We start from the raw sequence: 26,460 nt of genomic DNA, 5'->3' as shown, positions 1-26,460 counted from the left end.
CCTTGTTGTGTCTGAGAGCATTAGGAACTTTATGAATGATGAAATGTGATATTAGCTATCTGGGTTTCCAGTGGCTGGCTAAGTTTGCCCAGTCTTTGCCCACGTGATACATACAGAGATATGAGAGTAGCAAAGGGGGTAGAAGAGATTACAATCACAAGTTGATCTGAATAATTGGGTCAAAATTATCACATCCAGCTAATAAGTTTTGATACTGAAAAAGTGTACTGCAGAATCAGGAACACAGAGTATACCTACAGAATGGGAGAGTCTCTCTTAAAGAACAGTGGTTCGGAAGATTGCATAGTAATAGCAGAAAGAATAGCTTCATTATGAGATCTCATTTTCAAGTTGTGGCTTTGACCACTGGTCAAAGTGGTCATACCACTATGCAAACCACCATTAAGGCCACTATTAAAAGCCTGTGCTTTGTTCTGTGGCTCAGACCTCCGGGAGAACAGAGCCACTGAAGAAACTTCAAAAAATGGGAACAAAGTGATCCCAGAGGCCGTTAATATCCCAGTCAGTCATTGGAATATTAAGAGATTGTGGGACTGATCAGCTGCAAATGCTAGAAAAGGGTCAAATTAGTATCTATGGGTACTTCTACAAGAAAAAAACAGTTTGAGGGTGTGAACCATTCCTCTAAATATACTGCAAATATAAAATGTACATATAATACATAACATTTACCAATGTATATCATGGGGGCATATTCAGATATATCAGAAGTAGGTTAAAATGTATCTGGAATCCTTTCCTACTGATAACTGATTTATACACATGATATCTAAAGTAATCCAAAACTGGGCATGAGCTAGAACAAGAATTAATCTCCATACTCCTCAGAATACACAGAACATTCTTCAGATCAGTTTGACTTTGCTTCCTTTTGCATTACCTGCACAGTATGTGAATATATAGATTTTCTTTCGGGAGAAAGGTGAAAAGGTTAGTGTTTGGTTTTTTGCTAACAGGAAAGAAAAACAGTCTGTTTAATGAATTACTGTGAAAAAAAATATTTGAAGCCTGTCAAAGTGAAAGAAACATAATGAAGAGTGAGAATTGTAATATCTCAGTTTGATCCAGGGAAACTTAAATAATGCTGTGTACCAAATAAAGATAGCAGTTCCAGTTTTCCCTTTGCTAAGAAGGACTGCACAAATGCTAAATTGATTTCCTTCTCAGAGTGAATGATAATTGCCTTTTGTCCCAAAGCACCACAGCAGACATTATCCTTATCACCCCTTCAGAACGGAAAAGCTTAGAGAAGCTTAAAATGGCACGAAAAAAATGTTTTATATATATACATATATATATATAATACAAATTGTATTATATAATGTACTAACTTCAGACTACTTTTAATGTTCAGGTGGCAGAAATATCAGTTGCTTAATGAGGAAGAAATGTATCCCCCTGTAGAAAGCCAATACAAGCCTATGAACCACTGGAAACCAATCTAAACTTATGGCTTCAGGAGATTTGAGGGGATTAATGGCCCCATGCTGTACTTCTGCATGGAATCGGTGTTTCATTATCAGTGATCTGGTCCCAGGCTATTGACTTGTGATAAGACTTCGTGCAAGGTATTTCAGATATTTTCCACAGCAAGACGTGTCTTGTTTTCTAGTCTTCTCTGTGTTAGATGGAGGCTGCTGCTAGTGCAATATCTGAACAAAAAAAATTCTCCTACATTTGATATATTGATTTATCCCTTCCTTTCCTGAAATTTTAATAGATTTTTTTTAGGGCCAGTGTGATACTACTATGTGTATTTTATGATATTCAGCATCTCTTGAAAGAAAAAAAAAAAAGACACTTTGAAGAGAAATAAAATTTGTATCAGCCAGATGACACTCATGTCTGTGCTACCACACTGAAGCCAGTACGGTCATAACAGCTTTTGTAGAATCTTTCCTAAAATAAATAAATAAATAAGTAAATAGATAAATAAATTTTCTAAAAGGAAAAAAATAAAGACATCGTATTATTTCAAAGGTATTGACAGTTTCTAAATGAGAAAGTAAAGAAATGTATGTCCTGGAAACCTTTGCTCATAAAATTCGGAAGGTCCATGAAATGTCATGCTTAGGTTGTGAGACCTCAACAGAACATCACCAAAATCAGTGGCTGAAAACGAAAGGTAGATAAAGAAAGGCTGGAGAAAAATTGCATTTTTAAAGGGAAAGTAAATGTCTCTTAGAATAATGTTTTTTTTCTCTCTTATTTGAAACTTGTGATTTACCACAAAACTGTTTGAAGCAAACCTCTGCGGTTTGTGTTGTACACTATGCAACATTACTGAAGTGTCAAATTTTGTGCTCATTCATTTATAAAAACCAGAAGACAATGTGACTACATTAAATCAATAGGAAAAAAAAATGTTGACATGTACTAGTGATCGAGTCACCATCCGTGGATGTGTTTAAAAGCTGTTTGGATGTGGTGCTCAGGGACATGATTTAGCAGAGGGTTGTTAGAGTTAGGGTAGTATGGTTAGGTTGTGGTTGGACTCAATGATTTTTAATGTCTTTTCCTGACTGATTCCATGATTCTTCTATGTTCTATTCCAGAATTTATACTTTTACTGTTGTAAATTTCCAATCCTCATGGTTACTGGGTACATTCTGATACCGGGTCATCTAAATAAATCTGAGGAAATCATGTGGTAGCTTTGATAGTTTTGGACATCCATTCTGTGAGCACATATGCCCTGTGGTGCAGGGCACACTTCAGAGGAAGAATTATTGACAGAAGATTGAGATATGTTTATGTGTATTTCTGTGCAAGGAAAAGGGGGTCAGGTACTGTCTGGTCCTTCCAGTGTTGTTTTGTGCATGCAAAAATATATTGCAGTGAGTTGATTGGATGTGGTGCATTGACCCAGGACTGCATCTAGATGCCTACACAGCTGCTTGCTTTCTCCCTCTCCTCAGCAGGGTGAGGGAAGAAAATTAGGCTGCGGTTACTTCAGAAAAGCCTCCTGCAGAATGTGTCCTCCATGGGCTGATACTCCTTCAAAAAGTACTCACCCACTACAGTGTGGAGTACTCCAGAGACCACAGTGGAGAGATCTGCTCTAGCATGGTCCTTCATGGGCTACAGGTCAACCTCTGCTCTGGTACTTTGGAGCACCTCTTCCTTCTTTCCTGACCTTGATTTTCAGACTGCTTGTTCTACCCTTTTTTCTTCCCCCTCATCTGCCTATCTGACACTGCTAGACCTGGCTGTGTCTGGCATAGGGCCACCTCTTATACCTTCAAGTAGAGTTGGACTAGACGACCTCTATGGTTCTACAATTTTCTCAGAGGCCACCCCTGCAACCTCCTCCCCCTCCTTGCTCCCATCTCCCAGTGCACTGGGAAACAGTTTTATGAAGAACTGATTAGGAAACCAATACTGTTTCTGTTATCACCTGATTTTTAATTTAACTCATTTCATTTCAGTGTTCGTGCTCTATTGTAGATAAGTAGAATGTTCTTTTAAAAGATATTTTCTTTAGGAATATGAAAATATCTACACATTTTGTTATGTTTTAAGAGATTTTTTCTGTGTAGACTACATCTTTTCCTCTTTCCCCTACTATATACCAGGGAGAAGTGTTACTGTTTCTGCCATTTACTTTCTTGAAGATGTCCAGATGTGCAGCGTACTGGACCAGGCAGCGCAGACAGGGGCCTTCTTCCATAGATGGTGCCTTGTCTTTACATAGCAATATGTTACCATGTTATGGTTTACCTTCAAGAGGTGATGACAAGGGTTCTGTTCTCCTTGGAGTTGCTGCACTCTTCAGACAATGCCTTGACTTCTATCAGCTACTTGTAGGAGACTAAAGATGTCAAATGCGCTTTTTGCCTAAGAAATGTACTACTCATGGAAATGAGCCTAGACTCAGTGGATATGTTTATGCTGCACACACTTCACTGGAATATAAAGATACCAAATTACCTAACAGGCAAGAATGAGTCTAGCTATGAGAGTAAAGAAGTCTAAGTTTAGATTCCCAATGCACCACATTATTTCAAGCTGTCTTTCTGAGCCTGACAGTGTGCAGACTGCATGACGTACGTGAGCATCCACTGCCTGCAAAGGGCTGGACTTGACTAGTGGCTAATAAGGACTCCTACATTTTAACTTATAAGAAGGCTTTAGTAGAATAAAAAATAACAAAAATCACTCAGTTAACTCAGCTAGTAGCAGGCCTTTGCTAGCATACTCTGGCATGGTGTCAATTATTTTTACAGACTGATGAGATGGTAGCAGAGTTTTGGGTGTTGTGCCCAAAACCCTTTCATCTTTAGCTGCCTACAAAGAAAGAGAAACTTGCATTACTAACTGTGGTCTCTCAAAAGGCAGGAGAGATCCAGCTTGAATGGTCCTTCTCATCTCTGCATGCTAAGTTGACTGTTTTTTATTCATTTATTCATCAGTAGATTTTATTCATAGTTTCTAAGATAGCTTCTGAAATACTAACAGCAACATTTGTGTAAAAGACATGGTTCAGTATCGAGGAAATAACAAAGAGAAACTGTTGTTTCTATTGACTTGAAATTACGACTCTTACTCAGTTTTTTCTTTGGGCCTGTTTAAAGCTATGGTCAGGATGGCTGCTCAGCAGAAGTGTCTTAACAGTTTATCTAGCAGTTAGATTTGCTAAGATGGACTTGAGTACAATCAGAGCCAAATCATTGAGCAGGTGTCTGGTACAAACCCTGAGTCTGCTACTGGTGTGCACAGTAAGCCAACCTTTTGTCCTCTACACTGAATCCAAACCACCAATGGAAAAAATTAGAACTCTGTTAAATGAGTAAGACTGATTGTAACTGATCTAGGCTTTCTAGGCTTTCAGGACAAAGATGACTTTCCGTGGACAGCCAAATTAAAGGAAGAGCTGGAAATTGTCACATCAGGAAATATCTGAGCATAGCATAGCAGCTGAAATAAATCATGGGAGAAGCTATTCTTATATATGTTTGCATGTTCTCTCTAAACTTTATGGAGCTCTCTAAGAGAGGTAATATCAGGCATAAATCCCATTTACATTTCAATGAGAAAGTGTCCCTGTCATCTTCCACGCTGCATTATTCCACCCAGTATGCAGCAGGAGAAATTAAACCATATGCTGTAAGTTGATAAAACCATCCATGTTACTCATCTCCAGTTGTGAATGTAACCTGTGAAAAATATTGGACATACAAACTATTAGGGACTCATCCTCAGAAACTTTCATTCCCCATGTTTGTGGGTGGTGAACAGTCTAAAACAGATCCACAGGAATGGGTATTTCAGTAAGGTGCCTCTTTTATCTGGGAACAATCAGATCTACTGGCAAGCAAGAAAGAAGAAGAAATCCCTTTCTGACCTCAACAAATTTGTTTCAATTGCACAAAGGTGTTTGACTATAAGTGAGGACAGTTAATATAAGACTAACTTGCTGCTGTGGGAAAGTAATAGGATTATCCTGCCAACACACTTATGGAGAATCTGTAACAACAAGAACACAGACAGATACAGTCCTGCATAAGATCACTATCCTGCATATTTCACAGAGCAGCCTGGTGTTAATATACCAAGTCATTTTATGAAGCTGGAGGGGAGCAGCAGTGATATACTGTTTCCTACAGGATTCTGGCCTGAAAGGGGGTTGAGTGTTAAGAGATTTTTGGCTGCAGTGAAGCACCTGGAAGCTCAGATGCATTTATTGTCACTTCTCCAACCAAGTAAGAAACTCACAAAAATTGGTTTTCTTAAAATGTTTCCTAGTTCCAGGTACTAGGCAAAGTTATCGCTCCTACATGTCCTGCTCTGCTTCTTATTCCCACTTTTAGCATGAATTTACCCCTGGAAACAGTGAGATGAGTGCAAGTTTAAAAGGGAGGATGTAGCAGAGAGAGAACAGCCTTGGCAGGAGTTGTGTTTCTGAAATCATGTCTGCCAAAGAGCATTTTCTCTTATAAATTCATTAATTTGTAGGGGTTTCAGCTGACCTGAGGTGTCCTGAACTTACTGTATAGCATTTTCATGAACCAATGTGATTAGAACAGAAAAGTAGTTTGTGGATCTGAGTATGCTTTCATGTACATTCAAATATGTATGAATCAGGGAGAAGATAAAATTGGCGTGAGAATGAGACAAAGATTTTTTCAGTTATATTCAATTCTAAAGATTATATTGCGAGAGCAGAAGAAAAGTACAAACCAGTAGAACAAATATGCTGCTTAGATATTGAATTGCTTTCCTCGAAGTTAAATAAATTATACATGTTTGGAAGAACCATAATGGAAAGACAGAGGTGCCAGCAGGATACGATTAAGTGGTGACTGTCAAGCAGAAGTGTGATATGGAAAGCCCCTATCTGTTGTGCGTGATTCCATTTGGATTACCCATGAGCAAAACATCTCAGTCAGATTTCTCACAACTGCTGTTGAGGAGAACTTTGTTAGCACTCCTCTAGCTATTTGAGTTCGCTTCCCTGAAATAATATTACATTTATAAACATGTCCATCTTCGCATACATTCTCTTTTCCCTTTGTTTTCTTTCATTTATTTTAGTGGCTTTTTTCATCTTTTTCTGTAATGAGCTGCAGCATGTTGTAGTTTATTATGTCTTATATTTACAGTGCCTATACATGTATGCCACATTCTCACATGAAAAGCCTCTCTCATATCTACAGAAATGACTAATTTCCAGGGAAATAAGTTAATGCTGTTCAGTCAAGGCAATTCTGCTCTGCATTTTAAAGTAGAAAGTCCATTATCTCAGGGACATCTGAAACTCACTTGTAATTACAAAGTTGTTGATCCTTTATACAGATAATGTAATTAAGTAATGCTGAACCCTTAACAAAAAGAAATAATATTGTCTTTTTCACTCAAAACAGATGCTTAGTTGTAGCAGAAAGTTGACCCAGTGCAATGTGTTTCTGACTGTTCTCACCATTGAGACTATTGTCAAGGGGCTCGGCTAAGGTGGCTTGTGGTAGGTAGGAACACTCCACTCCCAATAAGTTGGAGTCTCTAAAGAGATCAAACCACATACTGCAAAACATACTGAGGATTCACCCATAGAAAGGAATAGGAACATATATTTGTGTTTCCCAAGACTCGTTTAGGAATTTGTGCTTTCCCAGACTTTAGTAGTCTGTAATGGTTCAGTACCTAGTTTTTGGAGTACATACTTCCTGGGAATGGTTAGTTAATTTCTAAGATCAAGACTAAATACAAAACTCTCAAATATATGGCTGTGAAATATGCCAGAAAGTTGCAGTAGTGCCTGAAGTCGGTGCAGAAGCTGAAGCTGGCAGGGAAAACAGTGTTTGTTCTGTTTACTGGGGCTCCACAAAGCTGTCACCTCATTTTGGAATGGCAACTAAGCATTCCTATGTCAAAGTTAAACTACCCCTTTTGCTACAATTTTTTTGTCTTCCCTTAGGACTTTAGGACATTCTGTCTTTTTTTTTTCCTGGTGCCATTTAAAGTTTTGTTTTGGTAATAATAGAAATATATTTTAATTCCCTTTTGAAATATGGATCTATGACCACGTCCTCAGAAATTCATATGTTCTAATTAATCAATTACCCATTCCGTTCAATATTAATTCACTTCACTGATAACTATTCCCAATGATTTATTTATATTGTAGCATTTAGTTAGTAGCAAACTGCCATTTATTGTCACTTACATTATTTTTAGTAATTGTTCACCAATAAAGAGAAATGGATGGTGTCCATGAAGCATTTAGCCTTATCTGAAGTCTGTATCCCTAACACCGTTGCCAGTAGCACAAAATTAGAGACACAATGCCTTAACAGGTAGCTCTTCCTTTCCGTGCATTCCCCTGATGCCTTTTTCCTTCCTGTAAGCTGTCATTCCTGATTTTGTTCTGTAAAAGCACAAGAATGTTTCCCTCTTAATGACTATTTAAATAACTGACTTACCTTGCTATTGTACTTGGTTCTTTCTGTCACAGAAAATGACTATGAATTAATTAGCATTAGAGCACTGGAAATTCCTATGAATTTTATCTGGAACATTCTGTGCACATTAATGAATGATTTTACACCTCCTAATGCAAATCTGATGATATCTCTACAAACCGCTGGGGGAGTGTGTGAGGTCATTAAAGTTAGATTTGCAATGGAAATATATGGGTTTTTCTCTCATGTTATTCTTCCCTGTGCTGATAATGCTATTTTTGAGCATTTGCACAGACTGGCTCATTTGTATTGAAAGATTCTCTTATCCTTTGTCCTATTTTCCACTTTTTCCTTTTTTATTATTATTTTTTTTTCATAAGAGAAATGAACTACGCTTTTTTCAGGAGCAGTTAAAACATTCCTGCAGGAACACGAGGAGCTACATTTTGAGCTGTTAAGTGTCATCTCCAGAGATTACGGTCACTGAAAGGCAGCCTGGCGTGAAGAGCAAATATGCATGTCAGAAATGAAAATACCAATTTATAACATGTCTCCTTCCTGTCTTACTGGCTGATCATTTATTCTGTGCATGAAGAAGTAATGTTAGTGTTCTGACACCCAGGCATCTAAGTAAGAGGTGTATAAGAAGAATGATGATGTTTTATTCAAAAATTTTCCCCAGGATCCTAAGTCTGTTCTATATTTCTGCTTCTTGTTTATTTTATCTTCCTTTTTTAAAAAGGGCTTTTTAAATTCATGGGTTCGTCAGAGCTCACAATGTAATTTGCTCCTTGCCCGTGATGTAGGAGAAATATTGGCAAAAACAATCCGTTCTGAAAGCAATGAAGCCCTGCATACTACTTAAGAGCAAAATTTTAGTGTGTTAAGCTTAAATAGAATGAGGTGTTATTTCCATAACCTACATCTTTCTGTTTTAACATAAACTTTTTTCTTTTTTTTTCCTAAAAAGAAATGGTGACGTGTGCTTTGGCTTAGATTTACCACCGTGTGTTTAGAAAATATACTTAGAATTTGTATTTAAGTAATCTATTCTTGATGGTTTGGTGCTAAAGAAAGCTGTTGTATATTGTTTATGCATTCAGATCTGAAGTTTGTTGAAAAGATTAAACAGCTTTTGACAGCAGACAAAGGAAATGTTTTCTTCCTTTTAGCTTCATTTTCTTCAATAACTTGCTCAAAGTTAAGCAACTGTTTAGACATTGAATAAGCTGAAATTTTATTATCTTCTTGTGGTCTACAACTCTATTCATTACCTGCATGTAAAATTTGCTCAGCTGATCAGTTTTAAGTATGAAATGTTTGATATATTTTTCCTGTGCAGGGTTTCTGCCTTTCTGTGAATTCCCATTTCCATCCAAACAAAGCAGCTTGATACAAGTCATAAGTAAATAAAAATTAATCATCTAGCAAAGAAAAATTATAATGTATTTCTAGCAGAATGCTCTGTAAGTGTTAAAATATTCAAATAAATATTTTAAACTATATCACTGCTTAAATGGGGAATGTAAGATATCTGTCTGGTAGTGAATGGAAGTAACAGATGAATTTAAAAATGAGATTCAATTGCAAAGCAAGTTTTTTATGTTTAGCTTCCAAGAGCAGTCAAATTCATTTTAAATAAAATGAATAATACACACTCAAAATAAGTATGGAAAAGTTTTTGTGAAAATAGTTTTTACTGTTTTTACATTTTTGAGTGAAAGAGAATTATTTTCACAAAAATAATCTCATGAGAAATGATTTTGTATTGCACTCTTTAATGAAAAATATTTGATATGTACTTCAGAAATGCTATCATTTAGGGCCTTCTACATAGGAAATTCTGTGGTATATGGGATATGTATGAGGCTCCATGAAAATGTATTCATAACTGTCAATTGACTTTATCTACGCTCCGAATTTTAATTCCATAGAAAATTCCAGCATTTCTAAAATTAAATCTCTAATTGCAATAAAATGAAGTTTTGATATTTTCCAACTATTATTCTGTTAAAATTTGATGGGATTATCAAAATGGGTGCCCTTTTTTTCCCCCAGCAAGAGTAAGGCCGTTAAATTTTGATATGACAGGAGTTTAATTTCATTTAAAAATGGGGACATATTCTCACATTTTTATTGATTTAGTAAACTGCATGTGAGAATGTAATTTGAAAGCCATTAGTAATTAGTTAGAAAGGCTTGTTTGCTTTACACTGAACTCCTTTAATGACTTATCAAAATCAGAAAAATCATACTCTTTAATACGATAACCAGAGCAGATCCTGCTAAATCACACAGATGGCAGAGACACCTATTCCTGAATTCCTTTAGGCTGCGAATGACTGCATTGATTTCAAACATAAAGCTGCCAAATGAGTGCCTCAGAATGTAGTTTATTAGCCACTCTTTTTCTTATGTATCTAACATACAGTGTGCTTGTACTGGCAGCAAAATCTCAGCTATAAGGTCTGTTTCTCCTTACTGACTGAGCTAAAGGTGAAGAAAGAGATCTTACTATCCAAATGGAGGAGTGCATTTAAAGCAGCAAGGATCTCACCGGTTTCAACGAAGCACTGATATCCCAATTATGCCCTAACTTCATCTCCTGTTTTCTCCTAGGTCTTACTGCTGCAGCATCTCTCGTATCTCTAGCTTGGGCTCTGGCTTCCTACCAGAAGGCCCTCCGTGACTCCCGTGATGACAAGAAACCCATCAGTTATATGGCTGTTATAATCCAGTTTTGCTGGCACTTCTTCACCATTGCAGCAAGGGTCATTACTTTTGCTCTCTTTGCCTCGGTTTTCCAGCTGTACTTTGGGATCTTCATCGTGCTCCACTGGTGCATCATGACCTTCTGGATCGTCCACTGCGAGACAGAGTTTTGCATCACCAAATGGGAGGAGATAGTTTTTGACATGGTTGTTGGAATTATCTATATCTTCAGCTGGTTTAACGTCAAGGAAGGAAGGACACGCTGTAGGCTTTTCATTTACTATTTTGTGATCCTTTTGGAAAACACCGCCTTGAGTGCTCTCTGGTATCTCTACAAGGCCCCACCAATCTCCGATGCATTTGCCATACCAGCACTGTGTGTGGTGTTCAGCAGCTTTCTGACAGGCATTGTTTTTATGCTGATGTACTATGCCTTCTTTCATCCCAACGGACCAAGGTTTGGGCAGTCGCCAAGCTGTGCTTGTGAGGACCCTGCAGCTGCCTTTACCCTACCCACGGAAGTGGCAACAAACACCCTTCGGTCCATCTCCAACAACCGGAGTGTGACGAGTGAGCGGGATCAAAAATTCGCAGAGAGGGATGGGTGTGTGCCTGTGTTCCAGGTGAGGCCCACTGCTCCATCCACACCTTCATCCCGCCCACCCCGGATCGAGGAGTCGGTCATTAAGATCGATCTGTTCAGGAACAGGTACCCAGCCTGGGAGAGACACGTGTTGGACAGGAGCCTGAGGAAGGCAATCCTAGCATTTGAATGTTCCCCTGCTCCTCCACGGCTACAGTATAAAGATGATGCCCTCATCCAGGAGCGTTTGGAATACGAAACCACATTATAGACAAAGCAAAAACGCAGCTTGGAGAAGCTCTGCCGTTACAGTCCAAGTTAAGGATTGATGGGAGGGCTGTAGGAATAACAAACTGTGTACTACCATTAGGACAACAAGCTGTAGTGTTCTTAGTCTGGCTACCATCATGATTATCATTTGATCCACTGTGTGCAGTCCATCTGCAGGACACTGGTACAGCAACATCACCTGAAATCCTCAAAAAATAAGCAAAAAGCCTACAACCAACCCACACATACCGATCAGTTCCTGGGAAAACTCACCCATGACTCCTTGCTGCTATGAAACTCGGACTGCATGGTACTCACAAGCAAACCAACAGGGGAGCTCTGACCAGAGCTTTCAACTTTAGCCAGTAGTGCATTTTATTTTAGAAATGAATGGTTGATATTTGCATAATCAATGGCAAAAGCAAGCAAAGAAAAATCCTCTCAAAAATAACAAAACTGTAGCACACAATGTTGCCATTATTAAAACTGGTTTCTAGGGGAAAATAGGAGCACAGTAGTATTTGACACCCCATAAATAGATCATTCAGGTTAGACAGGTTTGCAAAATAGTTCTTAATTAAAAAGAGAAATCATCGTGTTAGCAAGGTTATAAATGGAAAATAACTGATTATATAGCTCACAAACATTGACACCGCCAGAACTGTTTGTTTTCTGTGGAATTTCAAAGTCTTTTTAATTGCAATTTAAGTCCTTTATGTTGCTTTCAACAGAAATCCTATGCAGCTCACTTCTGGTTTTCAGGAGAAATAAGGAGCTCCAGCACGTAGTGATGTAAATTAAATGATAATCATGATTCAATGTTCAATTTGCAAAAAATATATATATATGTATGTAAAAGAACAGGGAAGTATAGTTTTCATATTCTAAAGTTTTTTGGAGGACCCCATTCAGATGTTTCAGAAGGAACTACAAGGAGATGAACACGCTGAAACTTCTCTGTTTCAGAACTGGGAATGCATGATTCAGTGTGAATGTATGCAGGGGTGACAAGAGACTGTGACATGCCATACCCTTCTAGTGCCAAACATTGTGTAACCGCAAGATTGATGTTGCCCAAGGGACAGATCATGAGTGGCATGAACCCTATGAGACCAAGAAGCAGGAAAGACCAATCCAGTTCTCAACGTGTCGAGACAGCTCTGATTTTTCCCACCCAAGGTGAAAGTGATGTCTTTTAAAGACTTTCAGCCACCTCTGAGTAAGTATATTCAGTGAAGTGTGACATAACCAAGCTGTGTGGAAGCCCTCTTCTGCCTGTTCAGGACTTGTTCCAGATATATCTAAAAATTACGCTGTAATACAGAGTGCTTTTGCTACAAGCTTTTGGGTTTGAAATACCTCCCTAAATCTAGTCAACAGTATCCTTCTTTATGTTAAAAGTATCCCCTGATGGTGCTTTCAGATGCATTAAAGGTGCAAGTCAAAATTTGATAGTATTTTTTTTAAAGCTGGTGCAGAGTGAAAAACTCATGAATTATTTCAATATTTTTGTAAAGTAAAAATATGGTATAAAAAGGTTACTTTTTATAAACCTCAAATCTTTTAATACATTTCATTCTCTTTATAGCTTAGATTTTAAGAATTGGTCCATGAATTTTATCAGCTAGATTCTGCAGGTTGATACAAACCTGGTTTTCACACATTATGGGTTTGTTTTTGCAGTGTAATGCGATATGAAAGCCTACATGGGTACTTTTAGAACACACCATAAACTGCAGATCCTGCTTCAAGTATAAGTGGTTTGTAATGAGACCAAGCGATTCTATAAGAAGCAATTTGCTAAAACTATTTCCATCCGTTCTAGGAGAGTGAAGCAGAACTGAAGTGTTACTTTTTTAAATGGCATTGTCAGGATGGAGAAGACCTGATGATTGGTATTTTAATCTTCATGTCAGGTATATTCAGTGTAGTCACTGCTGTATATGCTGCTGGGTAAATTTCAGTCTTTCCTGTTATTAATATTTGTAGTACGAAATGGCAGAGGTTACATGCCTTTGTTTGTTTGTATGCATTCAATTAGCCATTTTTAACGTTGACTTTTTTATTAGAGAAATGCTCAGTATCTGTTGATCTTTGTTGGGGCTAGTTCCTCAAAACAAAATATCTATCTGTGGAAGTGCAGGAACCTGCAAGTCAGAAGGAATTTTGCACAGATCAGGAAACGCCCATGCTTGAAGGTTTCTTAGGTATTTTCAAATTAAGCAGTGGCCAGCTGCCTCGATAATCGTTTTTAAATAAAAAAGTTCTTTGATAGTCCAAACCCAAAGCTTTGTGCAAAGTGATTGCCCTTCCCTCCATGCAGACATAGATGACTATAAAGAAGATCTCTCACGTTATGTCAAAAAATACACTGCTGTAAAAACTGCTAAAAGAGATCTGGGGACAAAACCTTTTGTCTGGATGAATCCAATAGAGCCTTCGCTCCAGAATCCAACATTTGGTATCAAAAGGAAATTTGCCTTTACAAACAAGCATAAGCTTTGTAATCCAAGATGTGAGGATTTCTTTCTGAAACCGTTCTGTATGTTTGGTGCTTCTTTGGTAACTCAGAAACAGTGTGAGCGGGGCACAGCGGGCAGTGCTCTCCGACCACATGGGCTCTCCTGGAGAGAAGGACAACATCCCAGGTATCAGCAGTCCTGGCCCTATTTTGATGGCCTTCTCATGGCACGTTGCTATTCCTCAGAGCTGTGAGCCCTTTGGTAAGGGCTGACAGCACTGAAGAAACAGTGCAGATTGCAAAGGGTTATGGACTGAACCAGTGCTTGCATTGCAAGGTTTCTGAACAAGGCGAGCAGTGGGTATGTTTGATTTTCTCTCTGGTTTTGGAAGAAAGGATACAGAGATTTCATTTTTTTCCATTGTTAGTATCTACCAGTTAATATGCTTACCCTCCCATCATTTTTAGTATGTTTTTAGTAGAGCTTGTAAATTCACTTCAAGCAAACTATTGCAGGTTCTGAGTGCACAGTGCCATACTTGACATTACATACACACAGAGCAGTATGCGTACTCCACTGCCTTCTGAATTCAGGCTGGGTGTTTCTGGAATAAGAAGTCATTTTATTCTGAGTGAAAATCTGCTCTCCACAGCCCTGCTCTGTTATGTTTGTAATGTCAGTGACATTTGCGCTGAGAACAGAACGACCATTGAAACCTTAACTCTCAGATGACTACATGGACAGTTTTGTTAGTCTGCTTTGCTGTGAACAGTCACCATAAAAGCTGTTAGAATTTTTTTATACAACTTGTCAAAATTAAATATGGTCCACATTTAAATCCCATGATGGCCTTACGGACAGTTAATAATCAATATGCACTATTCTTTTTAATGCAAACTGTTTTAAGGTCTATCAATAAAGTTCAACGAAGACAGCAATAGCAAAAAAAATCTGCTTTTGAAATAAGAAAAAAATCAGGTCTTTTAAATTCTATTGCAGAATAACAGGAAATTAAAATGTTCATAATTGCATTCTGATGAAGAAATTAGTCACATCTCTGTTAGAAGGAAGTGTAATGTAAGCATTGTCCTAATGAACCAAACAAATTTGCCAGCAAATTTCAAGGTAACTTATCTTGGTCCTAAAATTTTGAGAGCTGTGGATTTGTGTGCTACAGAAAAGGTAATTCACTGCTCCAAAGGAAAAGAACGCATACCCATGTTCATTCAAAAAACAGTCAGAAAATGTAAAACTGTTTGTCATATATTAAAAGAAGTGTTATTTACTCTATAGTAAGATAGTCTTATAATAATATTTGAAAAAATGTGCAATACTTTTTTTTAATGCAGTTTTAATGATGATAAAAATATTTTCCACTTCTCTTTGTGTCAGCTAAAATACGCTTCTTGTGTTAGAACAGTGTTTCTGTGCTTGGGTTATTTGGGCTTGGTGGCATATAAATACTATTTTCATTGGCAAATTAACAAATTTTGTATCAATTAATTTATGTAGCACTGAGATTATGGAAAATATTCCTTCCAAACATAACTGCTAGACTTTAGAGGTCTGATTTTGTAAACTTTTAAGCAGAGGAAGAAAATCTAAAAATTTTTGGAGTTGCAGTTTTTAATACATGGTGAAAATCTAATCAACCCATTTTTTAAAAGATATATGGTAATCTCATCAATATACCATGATCTACCCAAAAGAGCAATTCATGAGTGGTAATAAAAGCATGACTGGTGCTATTTTTGGAAAGGGACTCCCAGTCTACCTAAAAGCCTACATTTTCATTTACTTTTGATTGGCCTGCAAGTATTCACAGCTAGCCTGTTGTATAACCCTTCATCCAGCAATTAGAATTATTTCTGAATTGAACATCCAATTCCATAAAAGCCTTAAAAATGGCACCGTTCTCAGTTTTAGTTAACTCTGCCAGTGATCCAGCTCCCAAAGCCACCGTCCTTTCTCTGTTCAGCCCATAACATCACACAGCCCAGAGCAGCTGAGATGCTGTGGTTTGCTCTGCACCCCCTGCACTGCCTGCATAATGCCAAGGAAAAGCCCTCAGCGGAGTACTGGGGTCCTATTGCTGCCTCTCTTGCTCCTGTGCGTGGTGGGAAGTGGAGTGAATCACATTTGTTCATCCAGCTGAAAAGGCTTTTTTTAGGTTGAGTTCATACGAGGGTTAGAGAAAATAATCACAACGTGTAGAGAAAATAATCACAACACGTGTCCCCAGATTTACAAGCTCAACACTAATTACTAGTTCTGCAGCATAACAATGCCGAATGTGGGAAGAATTGTCTAAATAAACAATAAGCCATTTAATTTTGCTAATTGTAGCAATTAGGCTAGCTCTCCTGAAGCCCATGCTCTCAGCAGAAAGCCAAATGGAGTAGTGGCACACAGCCATTTATATGGCAGGGATATTACGCTGTGAAGCCCTCCCTTGACTGTTTCTAGAGCTAGGTCTTTTCATTACAGCATTGAATCCATTCCTCTTCATTCTGATAAAACAGATAAAGTGCAAAATAATTGCAGATAGTTTAAATCTGTGAATTAAAAAAAAAAAAAAAAGTAGTAGATTACTGCAATTCACTGCTCGTGATTTTTTGAAACACATTTTTCCTTTCTTTTCACTTGGCTGCAGATTACCAAGTGATCTGCATCCAAGAAGACTTCTCACATCTGATATGAGTAGATGATTTCATTACAGGAAAGATGGAGATGACCTAATAAAGCCCTGCTTGCACCAGGTTAGAGAAATGTGTCACTGGTTCACGGATCACTTTCAGAGCTCTTTCAGCATGTGAGCAGTCCACTGAGATTGTTTGTAAGGTTGCTTTACCACAGTGACCTCACTGCAGGTGTTTGGTAGAATTTCTTCACAAAACCCTTGAGTGAATAATTTCACATACTCTGAGCTTAGTGCTACACTGTGTGAATCAAATCATTTCTTTCTTCCTTAGTTAAAACATTGACTAATATATCCATTTTGACTGAGCTGCTATTTTGTGATCATCTTAAGAATACTTAGAAAAATGTCTATAAAAACCCCACTTGTTTCCAGTGATCCCTATACAAACCAAATGCTGACCAGTACCTTCACTAAAAGGAACCTTTCTTAAACAACTTGGCTCCAGCACTTACATTCTGTTCTGAACACTTTGCATCTAATTCTTATGCAGAGAATCATATATACTCATTAGTAAGCCACGTCCCTACTCTGAATCCTGGAGCAGAAAGGGCCGATAAGCCAGATGCAGGGAAAAAGGCCTCTTCAGCACATTTAGGGGACGATTTGCATGAGTTAGACATGGAAGAGAGAAGCTTGCATATGATTACAGCAGAGCTATATGCAGTATGAATTGATAGACATTTCCAATTAATTGTGAGGTGGCCAACTAATATTAAGATCAAATCTAAAACTCTACATGCAAAGCACTGTTAAAAAAAAAAGCAACAAAACACTTTAAAGCCAACTCAAAACTCTCATTTTCAGGAATAGCTGGGAGAAACTTAGAAATTGAATGGATTTTCCAGTGTAACAAGAAGCTACATTCATAGAAACATAGATATGACTGCTATGGATATAAACATTTTCTCTGTCTGTGGATTGCACTCTCGTATTTCATGTATCTTTGGAAGCAGTTGCTTCTAGATCTTACTTCTACGAATGCTGTAGCCCTAGACATGCCAGCAGCTTTTCTACAAGAGGAATCAGTACTTGCATAGGCAAGGCCACATACTGTTCACCCCTAAGCAATTTCCCAACTGTAGAGAAGCTGCTTGTTGAACATCCAGAAGAGCCTTTGCAGAGGTAGCCAAGGCAAGATGCAATCAGAGTTGTGTGCCACAAACCCACTGGGGCAGGGGCTGCATATGGTGCACCAATCCCTGCTCATCCTAGGTGCCAAAGAGTCTGCCCAGAGGAGAACCACATGGAGTACATGGAGGGGTCAACGAGGTAACCGAGGACCTCAGGCTAATGTTGTGATCTTCCAAGCTGCACAAGCCGGGAACTCCTGCATATTTTTTATGTGAAAGGTTCAGGCCTTTTGTTTCTGGCCTTGGTCAGGAGCACCTCAGTCTTCATAGTGCATAGCAGTGCGACTCCTGTCTACGCCTGCCAAGATCCCCCAAGCTGGTATTCCTCTGTGAATCCTACCTGAAGGGCAGGGTCCTCTGGGTGCTATCAAACAGAGCTTTGCACAGAAATACCCATGACTGATTCTTCTGCATGAGACTTCTGGCAAGCAGAGACTGCAGGGAGAGCCAGGCTCAGTTCTCTCTTCAGCTAACAGTGATCCATATCTCCATATCATATCTACTACCTCTCAGGGGAAGGCTATAGGGCTGCACACTACTGAAGAGGAGGGCATGCTTGCTCTCTCTTGTTTTGAGGTTTTTGTCCCTCGTTGTGAAAGACTACAAGGTTATGCTGTGCAGTGTAGACATATTTTTGTTTCACTGCGTCCCCTTAGTGAGGAGGACTCTAAGGTTGCCACACATATCCAGCGCTATTGCATGTGTCCAACCAGAGTAATGTCTACAGTAAAAAATCTGGGGCAGATACAAAACAAACCAGACCAAAAGCTGTATGAACATGTTTAGCACTGTGACAAGCCTGAATCTCTGCACGCTGCCTTCAGCCTGGTCTGTTAGTGCAGTGTGCTACCCTGGCCACATCCTCTTGGTTTGCTGTGAGAGCTCAGTCAGCGAGCTCAGATGCATCAGAGCTGCGCCACACAGCCTCAGCCACAGCTTTCTGAGCCCACAGTGCACTCCTTGTGCACTCCTTAACACTACGCTTAGTCCTGAGATTCTATTAGGATTTAATCTTATAGTTCATTTAAATGCTATAACTGAAGAAAAGCATCAGGAGTGTCATCATCATTAAGAGTAATCAAGTGATAACTGCAAAAGAAAAACCACATTATTGAAAAACACACTCTAGTCATTATTGGAGACAGCTTTGAGATACACTGTGTCAGTAACTTAATGGAAAGTTGTGGAGGAAAAATATTTAGTGCTACATTTAATTAATCATGGTTAGTCGAGGAAAAAAATCATATAGGCAGACAGCAAAGTGATTAGTTTGCCCTTTGTCTCATTTAGTGTTGGCTGTATTTGTTTCACTGAACATGAGTGTTATTAGTGTCAGTAGCTTATATTGGAAATAACCTCTAATACTGCAACTGGTTTACTTGACATTTGACTGAAAAGCACAAAAGAAATGCTTGTTGGCCAGCACACGTGCAGTTGTCTGAAACATGCTGTCAGAAATAAGGTTTTGATAATTCATGGATTATGTTCTGATGATAAATTTCAAATGCATGTATCTGTAGATGAAACTACCTCTGCCGATTTAAAAGTACCGTGAATATACAGGAGCTATTTCTGAAATTTTAATTACTATTGCTTTTCTGAGTATGCATTCTGCTTTATTATCTGTGTATCCCAGATTGTTTCTTAGTCAATGCTTGATATGAACGAATTTTAAATTTTATAAAGCTGAGGAAAAGATTATGAGCCGGTTAACTGAAAGCTTTTGTTTTCAATTGTGTGGTACACTTCTTAAGCTTTAAAAAGCTGCAAAGTCCCAGTTCTGTAAACCCCTGGCTAAAAACAAGAACAGTTCAATAACCTTCATGAAAGCCTTGGCTGTGCTGATGTTCAGGTGTAAGTCAGAGCTCCTGACCCAGCCGTCATACAGCATTCAGCTCTGCATTTGGGAAATGTCATAACTTTCCCACAGGATCTGCTTTATAAGACAGATTAGAACTAACCACCGTGGTTGACTCAGGCTCAAAAGTGGCCCCCAGCCCCTCCCAGTGTCATTCCACATCCCTGTTTTGGGACACAGGAGCCCATGCAGTGGTGTGTCCCAGAGTGAGCACTGCAGGCATCGGCTCTCACTCTTGGGGAAGGAAAAGTGGGATGCTCCAGGAGATGGCATGTCAGTTCAGACAGGGTTAAGTTCTTCAGGCACCACTGTATGGACAACAAATCTTCTGTTATCAGCAGAAAGGGAAAGTGCTGCTATATGTTGTGTGCCAGCACACAGTCGTGTATCTGTGGCTGCTATTGATTCCTTCTTTCTTTATTCCACTGGAACAACCTGGAGCTTGTCAAGATTTGCTCAGGTTGATTTGCAGCTAATTAATTCAACAGGCATTTTTAATCTTGCAAATTTGCGACTTGTAATACAGTAATCAGGCTCCTGAGAGCGAACATTAATCAGTGAGAGGGGGAAGAAAAGCACTGCCAGCTGCATGCAGTGCGGTGCCTGCACTGCACAGGGACATTCACAAGAAATGCAACATTAGTAAATTCATCCCAACTAAACCCTCATCATTTGTCTTTTGAGTCATTCATCCACTGGATTTGTTTGGCAGAGCCAGAGGTTGTGTCTGGGGAGTGGGGGGGCTGCTGAGCTGAAGAAGCTTTAGGTGCTGCCAGTGTCCTTCTGATCACCCGATTCCTCACCAACCACGGAGTCAACCCAGTTTCATTTCTGAGATGGCCATGCTGGTGGTAGAGCATTCTCCTGGAGAAACACCTGTGTCCCAAAACACATAAACACGTTTAGCAACACTAGAAGCCGGGTGAATGAGTGGAAAAACTATATTCCTTTATTGCTTTTAGCTTACAGGTAGATTTTAGCTTCTTTGATGTGAAGCAGAAGTGAAAAAAATGGAATGTTTGCCCAGGGTGTACATATCCATGAGTCAACAACTGATCGATGTGTATCTTTTATTATGGAAGCGAACCCACTGGTACCCTCAGCAGGGAGGCCAGAGATCAAAAACTCTTGAAAACTAGGAAGTAAAGGATTCCTCTGGGCAGGATCAAAAGGGTTTGTGAAACACTGTGGAAATCTGCCCCGGTTGTTTCAGTGAATAAGGGGAGGAGCAGTCTTATCAGGAAAAAAAATCAACACTTGCACAACCTTAATGCCAATACAGTATTTGTGTTGCAGTTACTCTCTTTGCAACTAAAGAGAAAAAAGCTGAGAACATTCTAGATCTGTTACGAGCTCACTGGAACACAGAGGGAGACAGTGTAAGCCACTTCATAGATATTAGCACTGCTATTGGCAATTGTTTACTGGCAATAATATACAGAGGTGTCTCAAACTAGAGCACATGAGGCAAGGATTTGCTACGGCTGTTGTGTCAATGATTGTTAAATCTAGGAATTGTAGATCTTTGTTGTGTCATGTAGGAAAAAATGGCTTTTTAATGCATATTTTTCTTTACAGAGGATAAATGTCAGATGGCTTGCACAAAAACATATCACTTCAATTAGACTCATAAAGTGGGCATTTCTTTGTATGGAATAGGAGAGGCTCAGTGCCATTCAAGTGCTTTGTGCACTTTTTCACTTGGTTTCTCATGCAGTACATGTGAGAATAAGCAAATAGTGGATTCACAAGTTCACATTTCCTTAGTGCAGGTAGTTCTGACATCATCTTGCTCATCTACACATCATGAGCATGTACATGGGGCAGGGAGATGATCACTGGTAAACCAGCTGAAAATAAAGACAGAGATAGTAGATGATGTGGGAAAAGTCTTATTGCAATTAGAGAACAGTTGTGAACACATGGAGCAGATGAGCCCTCATAGTATTTCTTCATGCTCAGGTATTTATCACTCAGCTTCTCGTGCACATCACCGCTGAAGGACTTTTAACCACACTATAAGTTGTCAATTTTTGCTTCTTTGTAAGTGAGAACAGTAGCACCCTGGCTTGCAAAGGAAATCGCTGTGGAGGTGTCCATAACCTTCATGCATGATCTGTAAGTGTAGCACATCGTAACAGTTGTGTTTTCTTCAAACGTTCACTCAAACAAGTTTGCAGGATGTATTAGACATTGTTATGATTTTTTTTCCTTGCTTCCATTTCCTTCCTGTGCTGAAGAGTGTCAATGCAATCCCCACTGCTGAGAGAAGATACCCATGCCCATAATAACCTGAAGTATCATAGAATCATAGATTCACAGAATGGCTTGGGTTGGAAGGGATCTTAAAGATCGTCCCAACCTCCGTGTACGGCATGGGCAGGGCTGCCACCCAACAGCTCACGCTGCCCAGGGCCCCATGCAACCTGGTCTTGGACATCTCCAGGGATGGGGCATCCACATTTCCTTTGTTTTGGAGATGCTGGCAGAAGAGCCACTTACCTGGAACCCTCTGGATCAGCAGGCAAATCCTCTCGCAAGTTCAATTCTTCAAATGAACTGCAGTTCCTTTAACTCAGTTACCATTTATTCTCAAAGGCAGAAACTCTCTTCTGCATAATTTGTTCTACACAATGGGACAGATATTTTGCTGTCTATTCTTTGTGTGTTATTCTAGCAAGTGAGCATCACTGCATTTTATTTCAAGTGCCCTTCCATGTATAAGGCTGTCTCACCAGTGCAAGCTGGCTCTGCTCTTGTTCCCACGCTCACTTACCTGCATCTTTACACAAATGCTGACTTAACATTCATTATTTGTCATGTTGCAGGTCCATGCCAAACCCAGTGTGACTTCTGGACTTGATCCAGGGCATTAGCAAATGGGATTATCTTCTCACTGCAAGCACTGGACGCAGAACCCACTGAGATGCAATAAACACAGTTCCTTATCATGCTGATTTGACAGTAATTTTGCAGGGTACAGCTGGGCTTTAAAACTTTGTTCAGTTCTCTGCAGTCTTTATCTATTAAAAAAAAATTCAACAAAGCAAAAAGCCACACACACAAATCCAAACTTTTGTTGTTCTTCCTCGTTGTACACTGTTCTCATGAAATTTGCTGTGTGAGGAGCGTGCCAGTTAATTCGCACTGGAACAGCCCTTCCAATGTATGTTTTCCAAATGGATTCCTACAAAAACTATTAATAATAAACCCAGTAGTAATTAAAATGAACATGTTCTCCAGTCATTACAGCAAAATGTACACTCAGATAAGGCTAGGTAATTTGTGCATGCTTCTACCTTTCATCTCTTACGATGCACAGCTCAAAGTTTCTTTTTCAGGTTGACTGGCAAATTTGATTGTTTGGGGAAAATGTGTGCACAAGTGTTTCTAGACCATTAGTAAAACTGGTGAGCTTTCTGAAGCAATTTCATGTAAGACCGATGATCCTAAAAGATTCAGACTGACTGTGCTTGCAAAACCTTCTTGCGTGGTCTACAAAGAAAAAAAGACACTGTCAAAGGACTGATTGAGAAATTTTGCCTGGTGAACACACTGATAAGTAATACTTACACCAGCACTCTGAAAAGGAGCAATTATTGTACTGGGATTTGCCTTGACTATAGGCAGCTTATAATCTTAAAGGGCTTGCCTGAAGGACCTCCATAGCAATGGATGACTTTCTTTTGACTTTACTGGAGTCCAGTAAGCCCTGAGAGTAAGCAAGTGTCATTTTGCTATTAAATTTCACAATGCCTCTCCAGATGAAATTTATTTTTATGGAATCTATTTAGTCACTATTTTACAGCACACTTGAACTTTACTATCAGTGAACTGCCAGTCCTTGTGCATCCAATACTGATTAGGCAAAGGAAAATCTTTGGGGAAGGAATATCAGTCTTTGTATTGAAAAAATAGTCCTCTGCAAATAATATAAAGCACTTCTAGGTCTTCCATTTCTGTGAGTCACTGAATGAGTCAAAGACAGCTTCCTGGGTTCCAGAATAAATTTAAATATCTGTTTAAATGTTCAGAAAACTAACTGAGATATTAATAATATTTTAATATTTTCCATGAAAAAAGAAATCCTTTAAGCTACACATTTCAACTTCAAGAAGAATGCATATATTTATATAAATTCTAAGTCATTGGGCTTTGGGGCAGCAAGGGAAAAAAATGGCAATTTGAGGAGGTGAAATTTTCACATAAGCTCAGCAAGAGTCTCCTGGTGTCCCCATCAGCCTGCTGCTCCAGCCCTTGCTTGTCACTATTTCACTGCTTAAACCCTTGAAGAAGGATCTAGGGTTTGGATCTTGACCAACCTCATCAGAGTCTTCAGTGCTAGGGCACAGATCAGGGATGCAGGAACCTCAGAGACAACAGGCTAGGGTAACAAAGAGAAAGGTAGATCCATTTATTCCAGTTTCTCTACAGGCACAGCTGAATGGGTGATGGTGACAAGGGCTGCTTCTTCGTGGGGCAGATGCTGAGTGCTGGGACATGGGGCTGGTGTTTGTACCCTGTTCTTTGGAAAGGAAAGGCAACAAATAAAATTTAGGAAGCAGTGATGTTAGACACCCACAGTGCCAAAGCACTGAACCGTCAAGCTGGATTCCCAGCCCTTAGAGGTTGGTGCCAAGAATGGAAACAAGTTTATTAGCTGCTGCAATGCAGTCCTAAAAGATGCCGTCTGCAGCTTTCTGTCCTTTGCAAATTGGTACGCAGAGGAAAAAACAAAGGATTGCCTTTGCTGCTGTTTTGCAGGAAATAAAACATTTTCACAGCTGTTTCAGAGGTGTGCCTTTTAGCATCTTTGGGTTTTATAAAGAACTGAAATAGATTTCTCTCCCTTACAAAAACAGAAAATCTTTTTTTTTCTTTTTCTTTTTCTTTTTTTTTTTTTTTTTTTTTTTCCCCATACATTACATACAAGTCATAAAGCCTTGGCTTCTTTGCGAAACTGAGATTCTCACAATTCCACTCCTTCCCATCTCCCCATCACCTAAAAAAATAAAATAATAATTAAAAAAAAAAAACAGGAAACTGACAAACATTTTGGGGAATGCTGCAGTATCACACTGCCTCAAGAAATCCTGCACCTCAGTGTTCAAGTTTTCCACTTAGTTCTGTGGTAAAAGCAGAAAAAGATTGCAGGCCTTGATGTGTAGGTTGTGCACGGGTTACTGACAATTAGCAGCAGCTCTGCTCTGTCGCTGTAGTTTGTAGGTTCAGCATCAGTGATTCCTCGTTTTGGCCTGCCACAACTGAAGCTGGGCAAAATGACACATCAATTTGAAAATCGTAATCATAATATGGGAAGCTGAGGAGTATAACTGTAAGCAAAAATCAAAAAAAAGTTTCAGCATTTCTTTGTTTAACGGATCGCAAATATTAAAGAAGGCCCTCATATATTGTTCTTTTCTCCTAAGTTATGTGTGAACCATATGCACACATTTCAGAAGTACAAACCTTGTGTTTTCACTGCCTAATCACAAAAAAAATAAAAAATAAATAAAAAAAAAATTAAAAAAGAATCAATAGGTTTGCAATGGTCTCTAGTGTGACTTTTTAGAGTTAGGTGCCAAGTGCAGAACTCATGTACCAGTGATGTTGCAGGGATCAGCAGTGAGGTCTGACAGCAGGGTGCAGAACAGCCAGCACAACACACATTCAGTAAAAGGATGAATTAGGTGGTCACTACCGAGGAGAGGAACATACCTCCAACTTTGCCATCTTCTAGAAGTACTCTTTTTCACGAAACTCCTTTCCAGACCCTGAAGTCTCTTCTTGTGCTTGCACGCACAGATTTTGCATTTAGGTAGGGATTCCACGCAGGATGCAGGGGGAATGCCGGGCCTGCCCCTATGCTAAGACCACAACTCCAGGCCCTAAACCTTTCCTTATCCTGAGCAGATTGAGGCCAAAGCTCCATTGGGGAGTCTCCTGTCTGTAGGCATGGGACACAGTCCCTCTCGCCAGATGAGGAAAGGCTGCCATGTCGCCTGATCTGCAGCAGCGCTGCTGAGGAAGGGGAGGTCCAGGAGATAGGGCTCTGTGCTGCGAGGTCCAAGAAGAGATAGGGCTCTGTGGTGCAAAGATCCAGACATGAGAACACCCCAGGCATGCCCCCAGTACATCCGGTCCCCATGAGACACAGGCATGGAACCCATGGGCCTGTGACTTCTCAGGTGGCCTCAGCAGAGGACGGGTGCATAGATGTCCACTCAAGCTGAGGTGGCATGAACAGGCAGTGGTGCATCTTCAGGCCGTTGTGATGTATTTCTGCCTTTCAGGAGTACAGTACCAGAGTTAGACCAGTTCTCAACACCTGATGAAGAGTAAGTTACTTCCTAATGCTACAAAAAAAGCCTGTTTAAAAAAAAAAAGTGCACATGCAGATAGATTCAAATACTTGAAATTAAAATTCCAATAGTGTATTCTGTGTTCATTCCTTTGTTATTATTACTAAAATCACTTTCTTCTTTTGTTCAGGAATCATGGAGTCTCCTGCTTAGCGTTAAGTTATTGCATGATATAGAATCAATTCCAAATGGGTGGTTTTTTACTGTGTATGTCTTGGATTTAGTTTTTCAGTTATTTTTCGTAAATACATTTTACATCTAACTACCTCAGCTGCCTTTTGTTTTGTTTTGGCGCATAAAAAGTCATGCACTTTCTATATTTGGGGATTGGGGGGAGGAGTTCTTTCCATTTTGAATAACCAGGTTTAAAGCCATGTTGATCAATTTATAGAGGAGAACAAGAAAACCTAATTATTGACAGCTGTAGAACATACATTTTATTTTTAGGTTCCGTTGGGGTACA

General features: G+C 39.3%; 1 protein-coding gene across 1 annotated transcript in view; it reads left to right on the top strand.

Annotated features, from left to right (window-relative positions):
* Nucleotides 1-11,485, top strand: part of XKR4 (XK related 4) — a gene marked incomplete at both ends in the record, with an annotated part of 215,245 nt that extends 203,760 nt beyond the window's left edge. The window contains one exon of the mRNA XM_079533146.1: nucleotides 10,539-11,485. Coding sequence (XP_079389272.1) covers nucleotides 10,539-11,485 — 947 coding nt within the window. The remainder of the gene's footprint in view (nucleotides 1-10,538) is intronic.
* Nucleotides 11,486-26,460: the final 14,975 nt, after the last annotated feature.

The sequence above is a fragment of the Tetrao urogallus genome (assembly GCF_951394365.1).
Source record: "Tetrao urogallus genome assembly, chromosome: 3".
NCBI lineage: Eukaryota > Metazoa > Chordata > Aves > Galliformes > Phasianidae > Tetrao > Tetrao urogallus.
This window is presented reverse-complemented; position numbering and strand designations above follow the sequence as displayed.